Raw genomic sequence first — 18673 nt, 5'->3', positions numbered from 1 at the left:
CTAATTATAGCCTGTGCAGTTTGGGGTGGGGGTGTAGACATAGTCCCATTATGTCAGTGTTAATTGAAACCATGAGAATGCAACTCTCTTTGGCATAGGAGCTATTAATTTTCATGGTGCATGTAACCACTTGTGCATTTCTGAAAGACCACAACAGATTTGCCCTTCCAGGCAAAAGTGCTGCTACAAGCAGGTAAATAAGAAATGTATCATGAACCATGACAAATAAAGATGGAATAAGTAATACAAAGATGTGCAGCACCAGGGTATTCTTGCACCATCTGTTACTAATTACGAGGACTTTTATGAAGTTTGGATTGTAAAGCTCAACAGAGTAAGTTCAAATCACTGGCTGTTTGGACTCAGTGAAACTGAAGCAAGGCAAGTCTATTTCAAGTAAGAAGTGCCTTTCTCTTGAAGTCAGTTATGCTTGCTGGTGCTAATAGCTTTTCAAAGGCTTAGCGATAATCAGACCACTGCTCAACTTCTAACTGCATCTCCTCTGTTGCAAAAGGAAACTGGAGAGGCTGGGCAGCCACTCATAAAGAGAAAGTGGGAACATCTCTGAGTGAATCATGCAATCAGCCCTGACACAGCGATGCTCTTCACATTTGACTTTAAAGGCCTCTTTGTAGACGAAGTGAGCGAGCTGGCTCTCTTCAATTAGGAAACACGTTCCCTACTCTGAAAGGGTTTTCTGCAAGCCCAAGGCAATAAATTTTATGGAATACCAAAGGAAGGTATGTTCATTGCTTGGGGTTTTCTACGTCCACCTGCAAACGCTTGAGCAGATATTAACAGGGGTGGGAACCCATAGGTATGAAAGCAACATTGCTTGCATACCCAAATTGGTAGAGTATCTTATACAGTAACCAGATTGATTTGTCAACATGCTCAATTTGAAATACGTTTTTGATAGCCAGACCACTTATTGTCTTCTCCAAACCACTGTCATTTAAATTCTGTTGACATTAATTTTTTGGAGTATGAATACCAGTTAACCAGGATTTTCTCAAGTGTGTAAGAAATGCCTTGCATGCTTATATATAGAAATATTCATTAGATGATAGAATTTCATATAATTCTTGTTTTAATCAGCTTTAGAAACTGATTAGATGTTTGTTATGATAATGGAATTTAGATGATAAAACTCAACTTAGCTGAAGGGTTTTATTTCAAGTCAGTCCTTACATTTGGAACATCAGCCGTGAACCACATTTTAAAAAAAAAAAAAGTTTTCAATTAGGAAGGAGAGAGGGAAGGAGAAAGGGAATATCATTATGTTCTTAGACTTCTATCTAAAGATCACATTGACCATCTGCCTGCTAAGGCGCCTGGGAAAGCAGCACAGGATGGCTCAAGTCCTTGGGTCCCTATACTCATGTGGGAAACCTGAAGAAGCTCTTGGTTCCTGGTTTCTGGCTTTGGCCTGGCCATTGTGGCCATTTGTGGAGTGAACCAGTGTATGGACGATCTCTTGCCCTCTCTCTTTGTAACTCTGCCCTTCAAATAAAATAAATCTTTAAAAAAATAAAAATCATATTAAATCCATTAAAAATTAATTAAAATAAGAAGTGAAATGAAAAAAGTGTTCAATCATAAACACAGCACTTAAAGTAGCCATGAAACATTATTTTCAACTAAACAATTGGCAAATAATGTTTACTTTATATAAATTAGGTCACATGGCTTGTATTCATTGTATTACTATAAAACTACAAGTATCTGTTAGCACATACAAGCATACAAGGAATATAGGAGATCAATTATTTTTTAAATTTTGTATGTATTTGAGACAGAGAGAGAGAGAGAGGAGAGGGAGAGAAAGAGAGAGAAAGTATCTTCCACCCACTGGACCACTCCCCAAATGCCCACAACTTCTGGGCTGAGCCAGGCTGAAGTCAGGAACCAGGAACTCCATCCAGGTCTCCCACATGGGAGACAGGGATCCAAGTTCTTGAGCCATCATCTACTGCTTCCCAGGCACATTAGCAGGGAGCTGGATCAAAAGCAGATCTGGGACTCAAACCCAGGCACTCCCATATGGGATGCTGGCATCTTGACCATTGCTCAAAACGCCCATCCCAGAATAGACATCAATTCTTAAACAAACAAACAAAAAACCCTGAGGGTTATATGTGGAAAGCAACTTTCTCAAAGAATTTAACCAGTAATACATTTTTGCTCTTCAGAAAAATTCATACCAAAAGCAACATCAGAAAGTGGTGGTGATTATTTCACAGTGCGTTATATGCTCTTCATGGCACAAATGGGAGTGTCTGATTCTTAGATATCAAAGTTAGGTTTATTGATTTTCCACAGTTAGTTCTGAGAACAATGTTGAGAATGCAACACAGGGAAGCATCCTGGGAGGTAAGATGATGTAAACAAAGGCAAGCCTTCTTTCCTTCCATGGTCTAACCTCTAATCAACTGCCTGAATCACTTCCTTGTTTTAGTCACCCTCTCTGATCCTAACTTGGAGGGTTCCAGGAATCTCACTTGTCTAAAGTGGCTCCAACCTTATAAACAGACGCTAACTCCACGGTAGGCCTGTATCACCTGTTGGATAATTCTTCCAAAGAATTATTGGAACTCAGAAGAAGAGAGGGATGGTTAAAGAAACCACCTTTCAAACACGTGCCTTCTCTCTCTCTCTTTGGCACAAGTATACATACATGTGCACATGCACACGCTGTCATTCAAACCACACAGTGGCACCTTCCTGTATTTTCAATTTAGGATGAATGCAAGGAATTGCACAAGGAGGACAAATATGTTAGGTGACCTACAATGTGAATGCATTCGATCTGGATTAGTTGTGCAGTACTTCAGGGACTCCCACGTAAGTACCTCCAAGATTAATAATGGTTGCTAGGATTGGCAGAAGTTCAAGGACCAGATTATTTGTTTGATTGTAGCAAACATTTCCCCACTTAACATTCACCTACCCTGATATACTCCAACATTTTTTATTTACAATGAAATTATCAGGAGGCAAAGGAACAAATAAAACCACATCAGAAAGAATTGTGATTTTTTTTGACAGTTTATGGCCTGGAGACAGACAGAATACACAACTCTGTAGTAACAAATGCAACCAATCAACTAATCCTTAGTATCATCCAATTCTAATATGGAAAGCCTATACGCATCTCCTTTTCAAAACATACTTGTGTAGAATCTTTTTTTTTTTTAAAGGCAGAGTGGACAGTGAGAGAGAGAGAGAGAGAGACAGAGAGAAATGTCTTCCTTTTTGCCGTTGGTTCACCCTCCAATGGCCGCTGTGGCCAGCGCACCGCGCTGATCCGAAGCCAGGAGCCAGGTGCTTCTCCTGGTTTCCCATGCCGGTGCAGGGCCCAACCACTTGGGCCATCCTGCACTGCACTCCCGGGCCACAGCAGAGAGATGGCCTGGAGGAGGGGCAACCGGGACAGAATCCGGTGCCCTGACCAGAACTAGAAACTGGTGTGCCGGCGCCGCAAGGCGGAGGATTAGCCTATTGAGCCGCAGCGCTGGCCACTTGTGTAGAATCTTTATCTTCACCCCCTGTAAATAACAATTTCTACTCCAACTAGCCATACAGTCTGCCCAAAATTGTTCTGATTCCTTATCAACAATTACTGAGGCCTGTTGCCTGGGCATAATGGTAATAAGCACTGTGTAGTTTAGATGTTTACTTAATTTGGTCAACCTAGCTGTAGGTGAAACCTGACAGCCATCAAGTGCAACTTGAGTGTGGCCATGCAATGTGAGCTGCCCATTCCTCTAGTCCCCAAAGTCTCCATGTGGCCTAAGCAGAAGCTGCTATCCTTTGTGTACCCAGGCTAGTATTTTAGCAATGACCGATGATTTGCCTTGTCCTTTGAGGGTATAAAGGTAAGAGCACTAAGATGGGTCTTACAAAGGTAACTTCACTCCAGCATTTTTGTTTCTTCCCTGGTTTGGGGACATGGAAGGGTAGAGGTGGGCAGGTATTCAGGAAGTCCTGAAATACAATTAGGGTGTGGGGAAGGAGCAGTACAACCTAAGTCCTCTTGAAATCTTGCTCCACCCCCCCCCACTCCATTTACATAAAATCGAGGGCAACAAAGCCTTTCTGGCAGAAGCAGTTGGTAAAGGCACAGATGCGCAAGGTCTCACCCACTAGAAGGTGCCCCTTCCCTCTTTCCCTCCTCAAGGAGGCTCCAGAGGTGCCTCCAGAGGTGGCTCCAAGGAACACAGTGGGAAAAATACTGCTGTCTTCCATTTCACTTCATTTACAAATGAAAAATCGGAGTTCGTTCATCACCTCCTGCTCATACATTACAACTTAGTTTTCTATAAACAAAGTCACTATCAAGAGCAGTGTGGGCCACATTCATGATCACAGAAAGCACTAAGAAAAGAGCTGCAAGTACACCAAGATCATGCATGCATGTCAAAGTCTTTTCTAGACTAGAACTGGTAGGCTCACGCACAGTCGCCACCAAACAACCAAAAGCAGAGCCTGTATGTGTACAAGGAGGATTCCAAGAGCTCACAAAAACTTCAAACTGAAAGATAACGCAAACAGCAGGTGGACCAGCAGTTGGGATGTCACTTGTAGATGCTGGTGCAGCAGGTTAAGCCGCGGTCTGCAGTGCCTGCATCCCATATGGGTGCCGGTTTGAGTCCTGGCTGTTCCATTCCCAATCCAGCTTTCTGTTAATACGCCTGGGAAAGCAGTGGAGGATGGCCCAAGTATTTGGGCCCCTGCACCCATGGCAGACCCAGAAGAAGTTCCTGGTTGCTGATTTCAGATTGGCCCAGCACTGGGTGCTCCAGGCATTTGGGGAGTAAACCAGTAGATGGAAGATCTGTCTCTTTCTCTCTTCTTCTCTCGCACTGTAACTCTACTTTCAAGTAAATAAATAAATCTTAAAAAAAAAGATGTCACTTAAAAAAAATAGTGATGCCCACTTCCCATACATACAGGAATGTCTGGGTGGCAGACTTAGCTCCACTCTCAATTCCAGCTTCTTACTGATTACGGATCTTGGGAGGCAAAAATAATGGCTCAAATAGTTGGGACCCTGCAATCTACATGGGAGACCTGCACTGCATTTCTAGCTTCTGGCTTGGGCCTTGGGAGGGTGAGCCAGTGGATAGAAGTTTGCTCCATCTCTCTCCCTCTCTCTCTCCCTCTCACCCCCTTCTCTCTCTCTCACTGTCTCTCTGCCTTTCAAATAAATAAGTGAATGAATGAATAAAAGATAATGCACATTTCCATGAATTTTTTGAAGTCCCTTCATATATTTCTTTTGCTAAAGGGTAAGTGTACTCAGAGTACAAGATTCCAGAGTGATCATACATCTGACTTGTAAGAATGGCTACCACTGGAAAGCCTAACAATGATATATAAAGATGTTCATCCTAGAATTGTTTAGTAATTCTGAAATGTACATGTACGAGTGTAAGGACAAAATCTGAGCAAGAAGACACGAGAAAAAAAGGAGAGAGTACAACTGAGCCCATGGAATTCCGGTGATGCATTCTCTTCTTTTCCCGAACGTTCTCTTGAAACAGAACAGAAACAGAGAATGTAAACAGCGCTTACCACAGAGACTTTGCTCACTACATCTCTTGCAACCGCTAAGCCTTGAGCAAAAGTACGGGCTGCTACGAAGGCACGAGTGACCTGCAGCTTCAGTTTCCGCGGGACGTCTCCGAAGGGCTTCAGCTGCTCTGTATACTTGCTCACGCACTCCAGATACTCGTCGGTAAAGTGGTACTGGGAGTTCACCAGGCGGAACATGCGCTCCAGGAGCCGAGCCCAGAAGTCGTTTAGCATTTCTTCCAGGTTCACGTTCCCCACCACGTAGTAGCGCTTCAACTCCACAAAGAGATCTTTAAATAGCTCAGAGTTTTGCATGTATAAGCGGCCATATGTCTTCACAAACATATCATTCAGGGATTTCTCGGCATTTTCAAGCAGCTCTTTGAAGAATTCTAAAACAAAACAAAACAATAAAAAAGGAAAAGAAAAATGAAGGAAAAGGCTTTTTTGTAATAATACGCTTCTTTCTAGGTAAGTTGAAAAACTGAAAGGAAAAAAAAAAAACTCCAAAAAATTCAATTGGAAAACATGCCTGTATACAGGGTTATTTACTTTTCTGGAATCTGCCATCTCAGATCATTTCTCAACGAAAGGAAAGCATGTCATGGCGTCACCTACATGTATGTCTGTCTAAAAGAGGGGACAAATACAATCCTAAACAAATAGCTTCTCAGGAGTCGGTACAACACAAAATTCATTCTGCTTCTCATATTCTTATATGATCTCAAGGTGAACAAAGAATCGGACAAAAATAGGTACAAGAAGTCTCAATCTTGAGGTTTTCCAGAACGTTTTACTCCAAGAATCTAAACCCAAGTTAATCATGCTCCTTAATTGTAACCTAAGACCAAGACAGATGTTTTCAAAAGTTTTTACTTGAGCATGATTTGTTTGCCTTTTCTTCTCCTTATTTATCTACACGGCATGCCTGGAAAATGCTCGAGGCAAAGAAACATAATGAAACACCCCTAGAAGCGAGCAAGCGCGTGAGTGTTCTGAAGTAAGTTCTCAGACCTTAGTACAAATGGGGCCACCAAGCTGACCCCAGGTTCCTAGCGGATTTATACAGTGAACGCCAGGATCCTGTGTGTGTGTGTCTGTGTCTGTGGGTAGGTGGGGAGAGTGGGGGATGTGAAGTCATAAATCATAGCTTCTATACATATGACAGCACGGAAAAATCATTGAAAACTACACATGAGAAGACCACGTTATTTCAGATCTGCGTTTTGGCTCCCACGTAGCCACTACCTAAGTGTGAAAGATTTTTATCTCTTCAGTAGAAATGGTAAGGCAAATTAGCTTTCTCCTGAAGCTTTTCTCAAGAAGTTCCATGAAAAGAGAAGCCCCCAGTGTATCTGTAACATGAATCATTCTTCAAGAAGCTCTTGCCTGGTACAAAAACAAACACCTCATGATATCAAGTTTATAGGCAGGAAATATAATAAATACCAAAGCAAAATTAAAGGACCACATCAAATAAGAAACTGCCTTTAAGTGAACAGGGAGCAGAAAGAAAATACGAAGCCAGCTTCAAAGCCAGAACATTGGCGAGCTTATCACAACGCAAGAGCTACAGAACCATTCTCTTCTCACACTGGGTGGGCAAATCAGAGACTGAAAACTAATTGCAAATCGTTTTTCAAAAATCTGGTCTGAGGAGACAGACGCATCGGGGAGGGAGACACATGTGTTGGACATTCTCTACATGCCAAGAGATTCTCTATGAATCTCTGCTTCTCATGTTCCTAACTCATCACTCTGCTTCTCTGGGCTGGGGCAAAAGAATCTGGTTCTCTGTGGGTCCAGCTTGTCAAACCTTAAGTGAAATGTTTTTTGCAGCCTTGTCCTTTTATCTATTTTTTTTTTCTATGAGGGTACTTTGAGAAGCTCACAGAAAATGGAAGTAAAAGGTAAGTTTACTTTGGTGCAAAGAAATTTTGAATGCCACTCCTATAACAGGTTTTCAAACAGTTCTTGGGAATGGGTATTAAAAAAAACAACAACTATGCATGGATCTCTTTTTTGCACCAAAATAAACTTATGGTTTAATTCCATTTTTCCACGAACTTTGTGGCATGCCTTGTTCTACTGCTTGCCTTTGATTTCCTGGGCTTTTTTCAGAGAAAGGAGAATGGATTCCTTCTGCAGAGCAAACATAGGCAGGTCACTCATGCCCATCACAAGAGCAAAGCCTGGCATTTTTACCGAAGCTGTGTCCCTGAGACAGAGAGGGCTGAATGTGCATAAAGAGCAGGAGAACCCAATAAGAAGGGCTGGTTGCGAAATCAGCTACTTTGGCAGACCTTTTATTCTGCCCCATATCCCTGCTAAGTGGTTCTCAAAGCCGAGGCCAAGGACCAGCACACCCCAGCATCACCTGGGCACTTGCTGAAGTGCAAGTTCTTGGCTTCAGCTCAGACCTAGCAGACTCCAAAACTCCAGGGTGGAGGGATGGGGAGTCCAGCCATCTGTGATTCTGCGGTACCCTGAAGTTGGAGAACAATTCTGGCTGCTGAAACTATGCCAGTCTCACCTCTCACTAGCAATCGCCAGCAGCTCAGGGGCTGTGTTGGGTGTGTAGCTTTCAAGAAAAGTGGTAATGTTTTAATTAGGGGAAGATGTCTTTCCAATGAGTTGCATTTTTAGAAAAACTGTTACATTCTTAGGAGTGATTTTTAATGATCCCTTGGGGTCAAATTTTCTTGTGTGGACTTCTCTCTACTAAGTGTTAAGGTAGATGATGAGATACATGCAGCTCTTTTCCAGAACTCAGAGTTGGGGAGTCTCCCTTAAATGTCCTCTGGGCCATGTCCCACAGCATGCTTATCAATTGCTAGCATCCTCCCCTCGTGGTTCTTCTACACTGGGTTCTTCTACGCTGGTATTTTGTGCTATTACACGCCCAATGTGTTACCCAGATAGTTGTCACAACCACAGGTTGTTTCCTACAACAGGTAATAATATTTATTGCTCATAAAATTGGCACACATACGAAACTGAATGTTGAGACTTACTTCGACTTGGGCTTTCATACTCATTTAGTAAGTGATTTTCAGTACTCACTTGTCTTTTTAATGAACAGCATCTTCAGTTCTGTTGGTTTTAGGAGGGGTTATATTCAGAGTGGCATGTCAAGCTTAGCTTTAATTTAAAATTTCTGGAAATGAAAAGTTCATCCTTTAGGCTTCTAAATGCTGTCGGTCAAACAAACATTAAAAGGTTGAACATTCTCCAGAAAGAATAAAATATTCTTAGAGTTCCTCTTTTGGATCAGTAGCCCTTATGGGTTGATGTGGGTGCATGAGTACAAGAGAAATGATCTAATGAAGAAGAGACTGACTTGAAAGTGACATGCTCCCTGTCCAACACCACCATGGATCTTTTTTTTTTTTTAAAGATTTATTTATTTATTTGAAAGTCAGAGTTACACAGAGGAGAGGCAGAGAGAGAGAGGTCTTCCGTCTGATGGTTCACTCCTCAGATGGCTGCATTGGCCAGAGCTGCGCCGATCTGAAGCCAGGAGCCAGGAGCTTCTTCCGGGTCTCCCACGCGGGTGCAGGGGCCCAAGGACTTGGGCCATCTTCTACTGCTTTCCCAGGCCACAGCAGAGAGCTGGATCAGAAGAGGAGCAGCTGGGACTAGAACCGGCACCCATATGGGATGTTGGCACTTCAGGCCAGGGCGTTAACCCACTGCGACACAGCGCCAGCCCCACCACCATGGATCTTACTTTGGTTCCCATGACTTCCATTCTGTCTAGGAAACTCATGTGTATGTGTGTGTATGTGTGTGTGTGTACATGTTAGTTTGTGCTTTAAGTAATCAGCTTGCTGCTATATACATATGAAATCCTAACTCATTTCATCTCTCAGAAAAATGTATTTCCTTTCCTTCATGTTTTGAAAGAGTCTTTAATGTGGCCACATAAGTGGCAAATATAAAAGACCATTTGAGTGTGCCACATGGTTAATAAATGCTTGGGAAATTCTGCAAAGGTGATATAACAAGTTGAAACCTCACAATTTAATCTCTCCAAATGGCTATGCAATTTGGCAAGTATGTACTGAGTGGCCATTATGGGCTCAAATCAAAGCACACAGTTTCCATGCCTCTTAACCTTCTTCCTGGCCAATCAGACTATAATGAAAATTTCTAGAAAGACAAATTTCCTTCATCCAGTTCACCTTTATTTTGTCACCACTCTCCACACGTGGTTTTATGAGTATACTAGAGGCTTTTACAAAATCTATAAAGCTCTTTAATCTTTCATTTTATATAGCAATTTCTGAAATATTCATCTATTTCACCTTTGGGAGCCAACAGAAAAAAAAAAAAACTCAAGAGATCTAGAAGACTTAAATTCATTTTTCATTAGACTTATTCTTCCTGGCCCTGTTAAATGGCATTATTCTACCTATGCTTTTTGCCCCAATGGGAACTAGCAAGGATGGCAGGAATGATTTAAATTCTAAAATCCATACCAATTAGGTACCTTATCAACCAAAGCCTAATAATTTGCTATTAGGAAAAATGGAAGAAAAAAACCTTTTGCATCTGTTCCTCTTGTTAAACTACCAGCTCTCATATGTTCTTGCATAATTCTTCCACCTCCCTGCTCCCCCCCTTTTTTCCCATGACATTTCCTTCTACAATGAGGAATGGAACACAAATTAGACATTCAAGTCCCAGTCCACAGCCATCAATAGCAACTTCATTAATTGCTACAATGCTCATCTCCATTTCTGCCCATTATTCTCAGAACTCAGGATCAGGGTCAGATCTTAACTGCTAAAGGAGAGCGGTCTAGGCCAAGACACCTAGCAATCATCCCTCATAATCATTATGCCTGAAACCAATTATAATACACTTGGTAGCTAAGAGAGAACCAGCCAAGAGCAGTGTAAACCAGAATTCCACAACGATCAGAAGCCAACTTAATTGGAAGTTAGATCTCTCTTGCAGCAACTGCTTGTATTCATGAAAAATGCTGTTCAAGGGAGTCTGGTTTAAGTGAAGCTATTGGTGTTTTAAAGAAATTCAGAGAGGAGGTGGTTTGTAAGCATTTTGAATGTGGTATCTCTGATCAGGGTTTACTTCTCCTTCACCTTTCAGTTTGGAGACTTAAATATGTATATTCTGAGGATCAAGAAGCTGTGACTCCTTGATCTTGTGGATGGGCACTTAACAAAACATGGAAGTAAACACTGTAGCACACCAGGAATCTAAAACAGCCGTGAAAAAGTGAGAAAAGCATGGGTTCTCTAGAGAGCTAGGTGACCTCGGTTGGGCAAAAGGCCTAGCCTCTCTGAGCCTCTGTTGTTCCACCTATAAAATGTGGCTATTACCACCCAGCTCCTAGCCGGTACAAAGTAGACACTCAATTAATCGCCACTCTGGACTATGCAAGATGATATTATTGTTGCCCTGATAGGTTTTCTTCACCAGTACAGTCGCTTTGACAATCTTTTCAGACTGGTTTTTATCTCTCCTGGTGGAGTCAAACATCATCCATCTGGGGGAACATAAATGAAGTCACAGCTGCTGGAGGTCTGCTAAGAACATCCAAGGCCTTATAAAACCAGGAGCTGTTTATCCAAAGGGAAACGCTTAATGGCTCTACCTTCCAAGGTTGCGAAATGTCCCAGACTTCCAGGAGGGTGGCAGCGGCTACTGAGGGAAAACCAGAGAATGGAGAAGCCTTAACACTGGGAAAAGAGCTTACATTGTATTAAAAGACTATCATAAGTACCAAGCACAGACGAAAATTAAGAATTAATCAACAGGCCCTTCCCCACTCCTCCCTCCACATATTTCATTTGCATACGACCTTCTGTGCCAGAAGTCGGCTCATTACGAGGACTAAGCTAGGGGATTGGGAGTACTTGCCAGCTGTAAAATGTAATTATTCTGAATGTAAAGAAAAGCAAGTTAACATGGCAAAAACCAGCGTGAAACGGCAAAACTTTTCCATATAAAAGTTTTCCATGTAAATATCCTGTCTTTAAAAAATTGAAGAAGAACATCATGAACTTCTGGAACTTCTACCCCAGCCACTTGTCTTGTGTCAAATAAACATTCAGAATTCTTGAAACAGGTCAAAGGACCTCCAGTCCTGCTATTAAATGCCATTAGTTACTCCTTTATAAACAATTGACTGGCTATTGATTAATGAGCTAGAATGCATTCTAGAATTAACCCATGACCTTAAGAGATTGGAAGCCCTTTCCATTCAATCCATTTGCTTGCTGCTATAAATTACCACCTTGTGTTTACGTTATTAGGAAGCTGCCTTTTACATATAAGGATTAATTTCCTCTTTACTATAAATGCTGCATTTCACAGCTCTGGTGTGGCATGCAAACATTAAGTTACCACATCAACAAAATTCCCGAGAAAGGAAGCCTCTTTGGAAATGCTACAAATCATACTGTTCAAACAGTTAGGAACACTGGAGGAGTTACACCCATCCATCCATTCTTTCACCAAGATGAATATTTCATGAAGGACAGCAAATACAAGCAGCTATAAATGTAAGGGAAAAGAGGAGAATCAAGCAAGCATTTTACTGGCAAACTGGAACTTTGGTTTACGACTATGTCCTCCCCTGTCCTGCTTGCAGGCACTTTCCTCTATCATGGCACAACTTCACCCCTCCAGAGTGCCTGCTAGGGCACAGTATGCCAAAAGGTCATATGCTCAACTCACGTTTGTCAGTGGAGAGCAAATTGATAGGGCTACTTGTAAGCAGACAGGCCAAAGGCCAGCAGCAACCCTTATTAGGGGTGTTAGTGTATCAAAGAGTGCCACGGGATCCTGCCAAACCAGGATCAGCCATTTCTTTCCCAAGATTAATTTTATAAGTGGGTGCATTTGCAGGCTAAGGATCCTAGGGAGTAAATACGATGTTCATCTCTCAAAGCTACTGGCTTTGGCTGAGGTGGCCAGGGACGCCAGCTTAGTACTGCTATGGTCCCTCTGGCTGGGCCTCATTCCATTTCTACTAAGGGCATGCTCAGCACTAGCTAGCCAACTGACTTGGGCACTCCTCCCATGTCTTTGCATTCATCAGTGTGCAGAGAACATCAGGGGCATGTGTAAATAAGCTAGGAAGCTGGAGCAGCCATCTCAAGTGTTGCACATACTAACCTCTATGGGGACCAGTCAGAGAGGTACCATATGGCTGTCAATGCAACCTCAAAATAGTCTCCCAAGAGCCTTTTAAAGGGTCACAGGAAATATGAATTATGAAAAAAAAGCTATGCATGAAGTCCAAACATTTTTGCAACTAAGTAAACTTATCTTTTAATTCCATTTCAACAAACGTTTTTGAAGGATCTTCCTAGCTGTTCATGATCTAATGTCAAGAGAAAAATCAGGACACAAAATAACACGATCAGTCTGTTTCCAATTTGCATGTATGCATATAAGTTATCTGTGCACTCCAAGAAAAAGAGGAGGTACATACAATGGTGATGATTGGGTGATGAGAATCAAGGATGTTTAAAAAAATATTCTGTTTTGTTCCCCCCAATTTGTAGTGACTCAAAAAATAATATTTCTTCATGCTTTCAAGGTAACTTTATTTCCCTTTATTCCTTCCATTCAGTTTAACTGCTAGTTGCCTCAGTGTACTTTTCAACTTGTCTCAAATTATTTACAGTGAGCACTGGGGTATTTAATAATAACATAAGAGGAAAAAAACCACCAAGGTGTTCCGGCAGTGTTCATCAACAAAACTGACTCAGCAGTTAAAGTCCCTTGGAATATCCACATCCTGTATGTGGGGCTGGTTCGGGTAGCAGCCACTCCACTTCTGATCCCGCTGCCTGCTAATTAACACCCTGGGAGGCAGCAGGTGATAGCTCAAGTACTTGGGGCACTACCGCCCATGTAGGAAACTTACACTGAGTTCTAGGGTCCTAGCTTCATCCTGGCACTGTCTTGGCTATTGGGGGGCACAAGGGGAGTGAGCCAGAAAATGGAGGATTTCTGTTACTCTGTCTTTCAAACAAAATGAAAATAAATACATTTTTAAAAAAGATAAACACTCTTTTTTTATAAAGTATTCCTCATTTTAGCAATTTGAAAAATACAAAGTGATGAAGAAAGCATAAACTACTCATAATCCCACTACAAAAAGAAAGCGACAATGGATTATCTATTGAAATTCTTTTCTTTTTCTTATGAAAATATGTATTATCACATTGCTGACATCATACTATATTTACACCCTGTTCACATGTAACATTATATAGTTAGCATTTCCTATGTGATTAAAATTTGTTCAGAAACATTTAATTTTTACAAATTGTCTCAATTTATTCAACAGGCAGAGAGGCAGACAGATAAAGCTCTGATCTGCTGGTTCACTCCCCATATTGCTGCAATGGCCAGGGCCAGGGCCAAGAGCCCAGAACTCAATCCAGGTGTCCCATGGGGTGGCAGGGACACAACTACTTGAATCATTACTTGCTTCCTCCCGGGGTGCACATTAGCAGGAAGCTAACATCAGAAGCAGAGCTGGGCCTCAAATCCAGGCACCCTGATATGGAGTGTGAGCATTGCAACCAGCATCTTAACTGCTAGGCCAAACACTCACCCCAGAAACATCTTAAAACAAACGATTTATTTGAAAAGCAGAGTTACAGACAGAATGAGAGCGAGAAAGCGTGAGAGGTCATCCACCTGCTGGTTACTCCCCAAATGGCCACAACAGCCAGGATTATGTCAGGGCAAAACCAGCAGCCAGGAACTCTATACTGATCTCCCATGTGTATGGCAGAGGCCCAAGCAGTTGGGCCATCTTCTTCTGTTTCCCTAAGTACACTCACAGGGAGCTGGATTGGAAGCAGAGCAGCCAGGATGCAAATCTATGGTCATATGGGATGCAAGTATTGTTGCACTACAATGCCAGCCCCAGAAACGTCATATTAATGACTATATACCATGACACAATATGGACAGACCATAATGTAATCACTGTGGGGCATTTAGGCTTATTTCCAATTTTTCATTACTATAAAAAATCCTGTGATGATCATCCTATTAATATCCAACATGAATTTTTATGTAGATCTTTTTTTTTCCCCCTTGGGATACATGCTAGAAATGGGATTACTGAGTCAAAGAGTAAGAGCTTATTCAAAACTTCTGACACATCGCTCAAGTGACTTCCAGAAACTGTGTTCCCACGGAGCACTCTTGCTGTTTGAGTCGTATTTATGACAAGAGTTCCCATGGCTCTGTCATTGTTGTCCAGAGAGGGGGTTAGGGAGACGGGCATGGACAATGAATAAGAAAGGGCTGAAAAGTGACCAGCTCAGCAAATCTGCCAATCAGCTGGAGTTGATGATGGACCCAACGGGCCCTTTTCTCTGCCTGGACAGACAGACGCATAGGAGGAAGGGGTGCTCACTGACAAATACCACCATTGCAAACCTGCAAGCCCAAAATGCAAGGAACCAACAGAGTAGATACAAAGCAGTTCAGCTGAAACTCTTCTTTACTTGCCAGCAAACAGATAAGCCACTTCTTGCTGATGTCATGCCTTCAGCAAAAGTCAAAGCAGAGGCCCCAAAGTCTAAGTGACCTGGGCCGGGTGGAAGCTGCACAAGCACTTCCAACCCTGGGAGACAGCCGGTATTGACCAAAATCGGTCACACTTCATATAACAACTCAAAAGGCAGAAAACTTGTCAACAGAGAAATGTGTGTGTTTCGTCTGAGCTCTTGATTTGATCACAGTGAGCTTGCAGTGACTCAGTCTCATCAGGTTGCACAGAGAGATTAGAAAAGAAGTAGCAAAACCATCTGGCCTCTTAGTATCTTTCACGTGGAAGGAAGGGGAAATAGAATTGGAAAGGAAAGAGTAGCAAATGCTTTCCAACTGAATCAAAGACTATTAGCACATGATCTGATGGGGACATTTGCAGGAAGGCCAGGTCTCAGGTCATTTTCTGTATTTTTGTGGCTACCCAGCCTGTGAAACGTTGCCCTCTGCACTGTTATAAAGGCTTATAAAGCAACATTTTTTTTTTTTTAGAATGTTGTAATGAATAAAATTTGAGATAGGTGCCAGTACTGGGCACAGTCGTTAAGATGCTGCTTGGGATATCCGCATCCCATATATGAGTGCCTGGGTTCAAGTCCCGCCTCAGCTTCTGTCCCAGCCTCCTGTTTAATGTGCACCCTGGGAGACACCAAGTGCTTGGGTCCCTGCCACCCACATAGGACACCCGGATTGACTTCCCAGCTCCTGGCTGCAAACTGGCACAGCCACAGCTATTGTGAGCACTGGAGGAGTGAGCCAGTAGACAGAGGATCAGTCTCTCTGCCCTTCAAATAAGTGAAAAATAAATCAAATCAAATAAATATATTCATATAGTCAAAAATAGTTAAGGTCAGATAGGGCAATCCAGCGAAGGGCCATGAAGCTGAGCTGGACATGCTTGTCTTCTAATGCCTTCAACTCGGCCTCCAATCTCCTTTTCCTACTGCCTCGAGGAAGCAATGGGCACTATGAACTAGTCCATTTTCAGTCTGTGCTAAAGCATTGATTCAGCTAAGAATGAAGGGCACTTCATGCCCTGCCTCAGAGAAATGACAGCAAACAAGGGGGAGGGGGGCTGAGGGCTCCAGGGAGGGGAGCCGCTCTAGTTTACTGGCCCATGCTCATAGATGGGATGCACAATTATTTCTTTTATGTGCATTTTAAGCTAATTCAGAAAATTTCTACTATTATTCTGGATAACAAGCTGCGGGCTCCTGGGAGGATTTTCAAAGACCTGGTGAAAGTAGCTGAGAGTCGAGAAATGATAGGAGGAAAATAGAGCGTACCATACAGACGGCTAATTAACATCTTCTAAGACCATTCACTCAAGCAGCTGGTCTTGTCACATGTTTAAAAGAGTCACAGAGTTTCCAGAATTGAAAGGGTTTTCAGAGAGCATCGAACGCAAACCCCCTCATTTTCTGGATGGGATAACTGGGACCCAGCTCATTGCCCCAGGTCCCAGTGGGTTCACTGCAGAACTGGGCCGACAACTCAGTGGGTTTTACCTTCCCTCCAAAGTTGTTAAATCTGCTCCTAAAACGAGAAGGAGTTTTCCCAACAGACTAGCCTCATACAACCTCTCTATGTCCTTAAGGTTTCTTTTAACATGCAAATAATGATTCAAGGGGTTGTATAACAATACTATTTCTTCATGGCTCCAACATCGTGTTTACTTACATTTAACATGGCAGCTCTGATCATCCGAATGTACCGGGCCTTTTTATTCTGCTATGCTTCTTTTAAAAACAAGTAGTATCTCATAAAACGCCAGGCGTTTGGGGGTGGGTCTCTATGCTGTGGTCCCCAAACACAAATTATGCCCCAGTTCTACTATTCCCTTTGCCAAGCAATTCTTCACAATCCCCTCTAAACTATCTTATTAGCATATTCATGAGACAACTGATTCTGCTATGTTAATTAACAATTCTACTACCCAAAAAAATTCCCAGAACTCGCCAAGAGGGGGAGCAGCTAGCTCTGTCACTACCACACTCAAGCTCTCTACCTCCAGCATGGGAACAGCCTAAGTTAAACAGTGGATAAAAAAAGATTACAGTGTAGAAAAGTACAGAAGCGAGTTCCTAAACTCAGCGTCACACATTTTTCCAACATGGGAAACCCGTGGATTCTTTTGAAGGGGATGCTGCCAAAGGAAGTGGTCTCTTATACTCCACCCAGATCTACACACACGTATGCACCTACCACACACACACAGTTTAGAAGGTAAAAACTGGACTACAGACTGTGCCATCTCTTGAGATGTACACACCAATAAAATCACAGTGTGAAACAAACAAAAAATTCTTACAGATAAAGAAATGCAGAGGAGATTCACCCCTCAAACCCAACGACTCCGAAAATGCCTAAGCTGGCACTAGAACCCTGCCTGTCACTCAATCGAGGAAGAATGCTGGGAAACTGAGCCAATGCGATGACTTCTGTAACAGATGTTACTAACTGTGCACAAGCCCTTAAGCCCTATTTTTATTTAAAGCGTTACACAAAAGTAAAGCTCACAGATAAGTTTTGACAATCCAAGAAAGTACCTGGGTTCAGGGTCACCACTTTGGGTTTGCCCAGTAAATGGCAAAAGATAATCTGCTGAAGTTGCCCGACCCACTGTGTTTTCCTGTGTCCTTCTGCTGTTTCCTCACTATATGTCTCCAGCTTTTATTGTGCAACCTTGCTACCCCGTCTTGGTTTCCCAGCTGCCATCTTGTTCTGTCCAATGTCCTCTCATTCACATCAAAGAGGCAGAGTTCAGGGTCTCACTTTTCCAACAGCCCAGACAATTTTTTGGTGAAAGCAACCCACCCTTGGATACTGAGAGTCAAGATCCCTTTATAACACTTTACTTAACATCCCAGGATCCTTAGGTCCTGAGAATGGTTGGTAGATTCTAGTTGCCAGCCTTAAAAATCAATCAGTGGGGTCGGTACGATGGCATAGCAGGTGAAATTGCCGCCTGCAGTGCCGGCATCCCATATGAGGGCCGGTTTGAGACCCAGCTGCTCCACTTCTGATCCAGCTCTCTGCTATGGCCTGGGAAAGCAGTAGAAGATAGCCCAAGTCCTTAGGCCCCTGCACCCACGTGGGAGACCCAGAAGAGTCTCCTGGCTCCTGGCTTCAGATTGGCAAAGCTCCGGCCCTTGTGGCCAATTGGGGAGTGAACCAGTGGATGGAAGACTTCTCTCTCCCCCTCTGCCTCTCCTTCTCTTTCTGTGTAACTCTGACTTTCAAGTAAATAAGTCTTAATAAAAATCAATCAGTGTTTGGTGCAGCATGGAAGACACCACTTAGGACCCTGGAATCACCTAACTGAGTGCCCGGATCTCAATTCTAGCTCTCTTCTAATGTACACCCCAGGAAGCAGGTGATGGCCAAAGTAGTTGGGTTCATGCCATCCACATGGGAGAACCAAGTTGAGTTCATGGCTCCTGATGCTGATGTCTTCCTGGTCTTACCCCGGCTGTTGTGGGCATTTCGCGAATGAACCGATGAGAGATCTCTGTTTATCTATATGTCTTTCAAAATAAATAAATTC

At 42.7% G+C, this 18673-nt stretch overlaps 1 protein-coding gene across 2 annotated transcripts in view; it reads right to left on the bottom strand.

Moving 5' to 3' along the window:
* The window catches only part of GPC4 (glypican 4), a 122793-nt gene that overhangs the window by 19323 nt on the left and 84797 nt on the right, over window positions 1-18673 (bottom strand). For both annotated transcript variants that reach the window (XM_062183632.1, XM_062183633.1), the window contains exon 3: window positions 5578-5969. In XM_062183632.1, coding sequence (XP_062039616.1) covers window positions 5578-5969 — 392 coding nt within the window. The remainder of the gene's footprint in view (window positions 1-5577; window positions 5970-18673) is intronic.

Source organism: Lepus europaeus, chromosome X, assembly GCF_033115175.1.
Source record: "Lepus europaeus isolate LE1 chromosome X, mLepTim1.pri, whole genome shotgun sequence".
Lineage (NCBI taxonomy): Eukaryota > Metazoa > Chordata > Mammalia > Lagomorpha > Leporidae > Lepus > Lepus europaeus.
The sequence above is the reverse complement of the archived record's forward strand: the minus strand, read 5'-3'. Positions and strand labels throughout refer to the sequence as shown.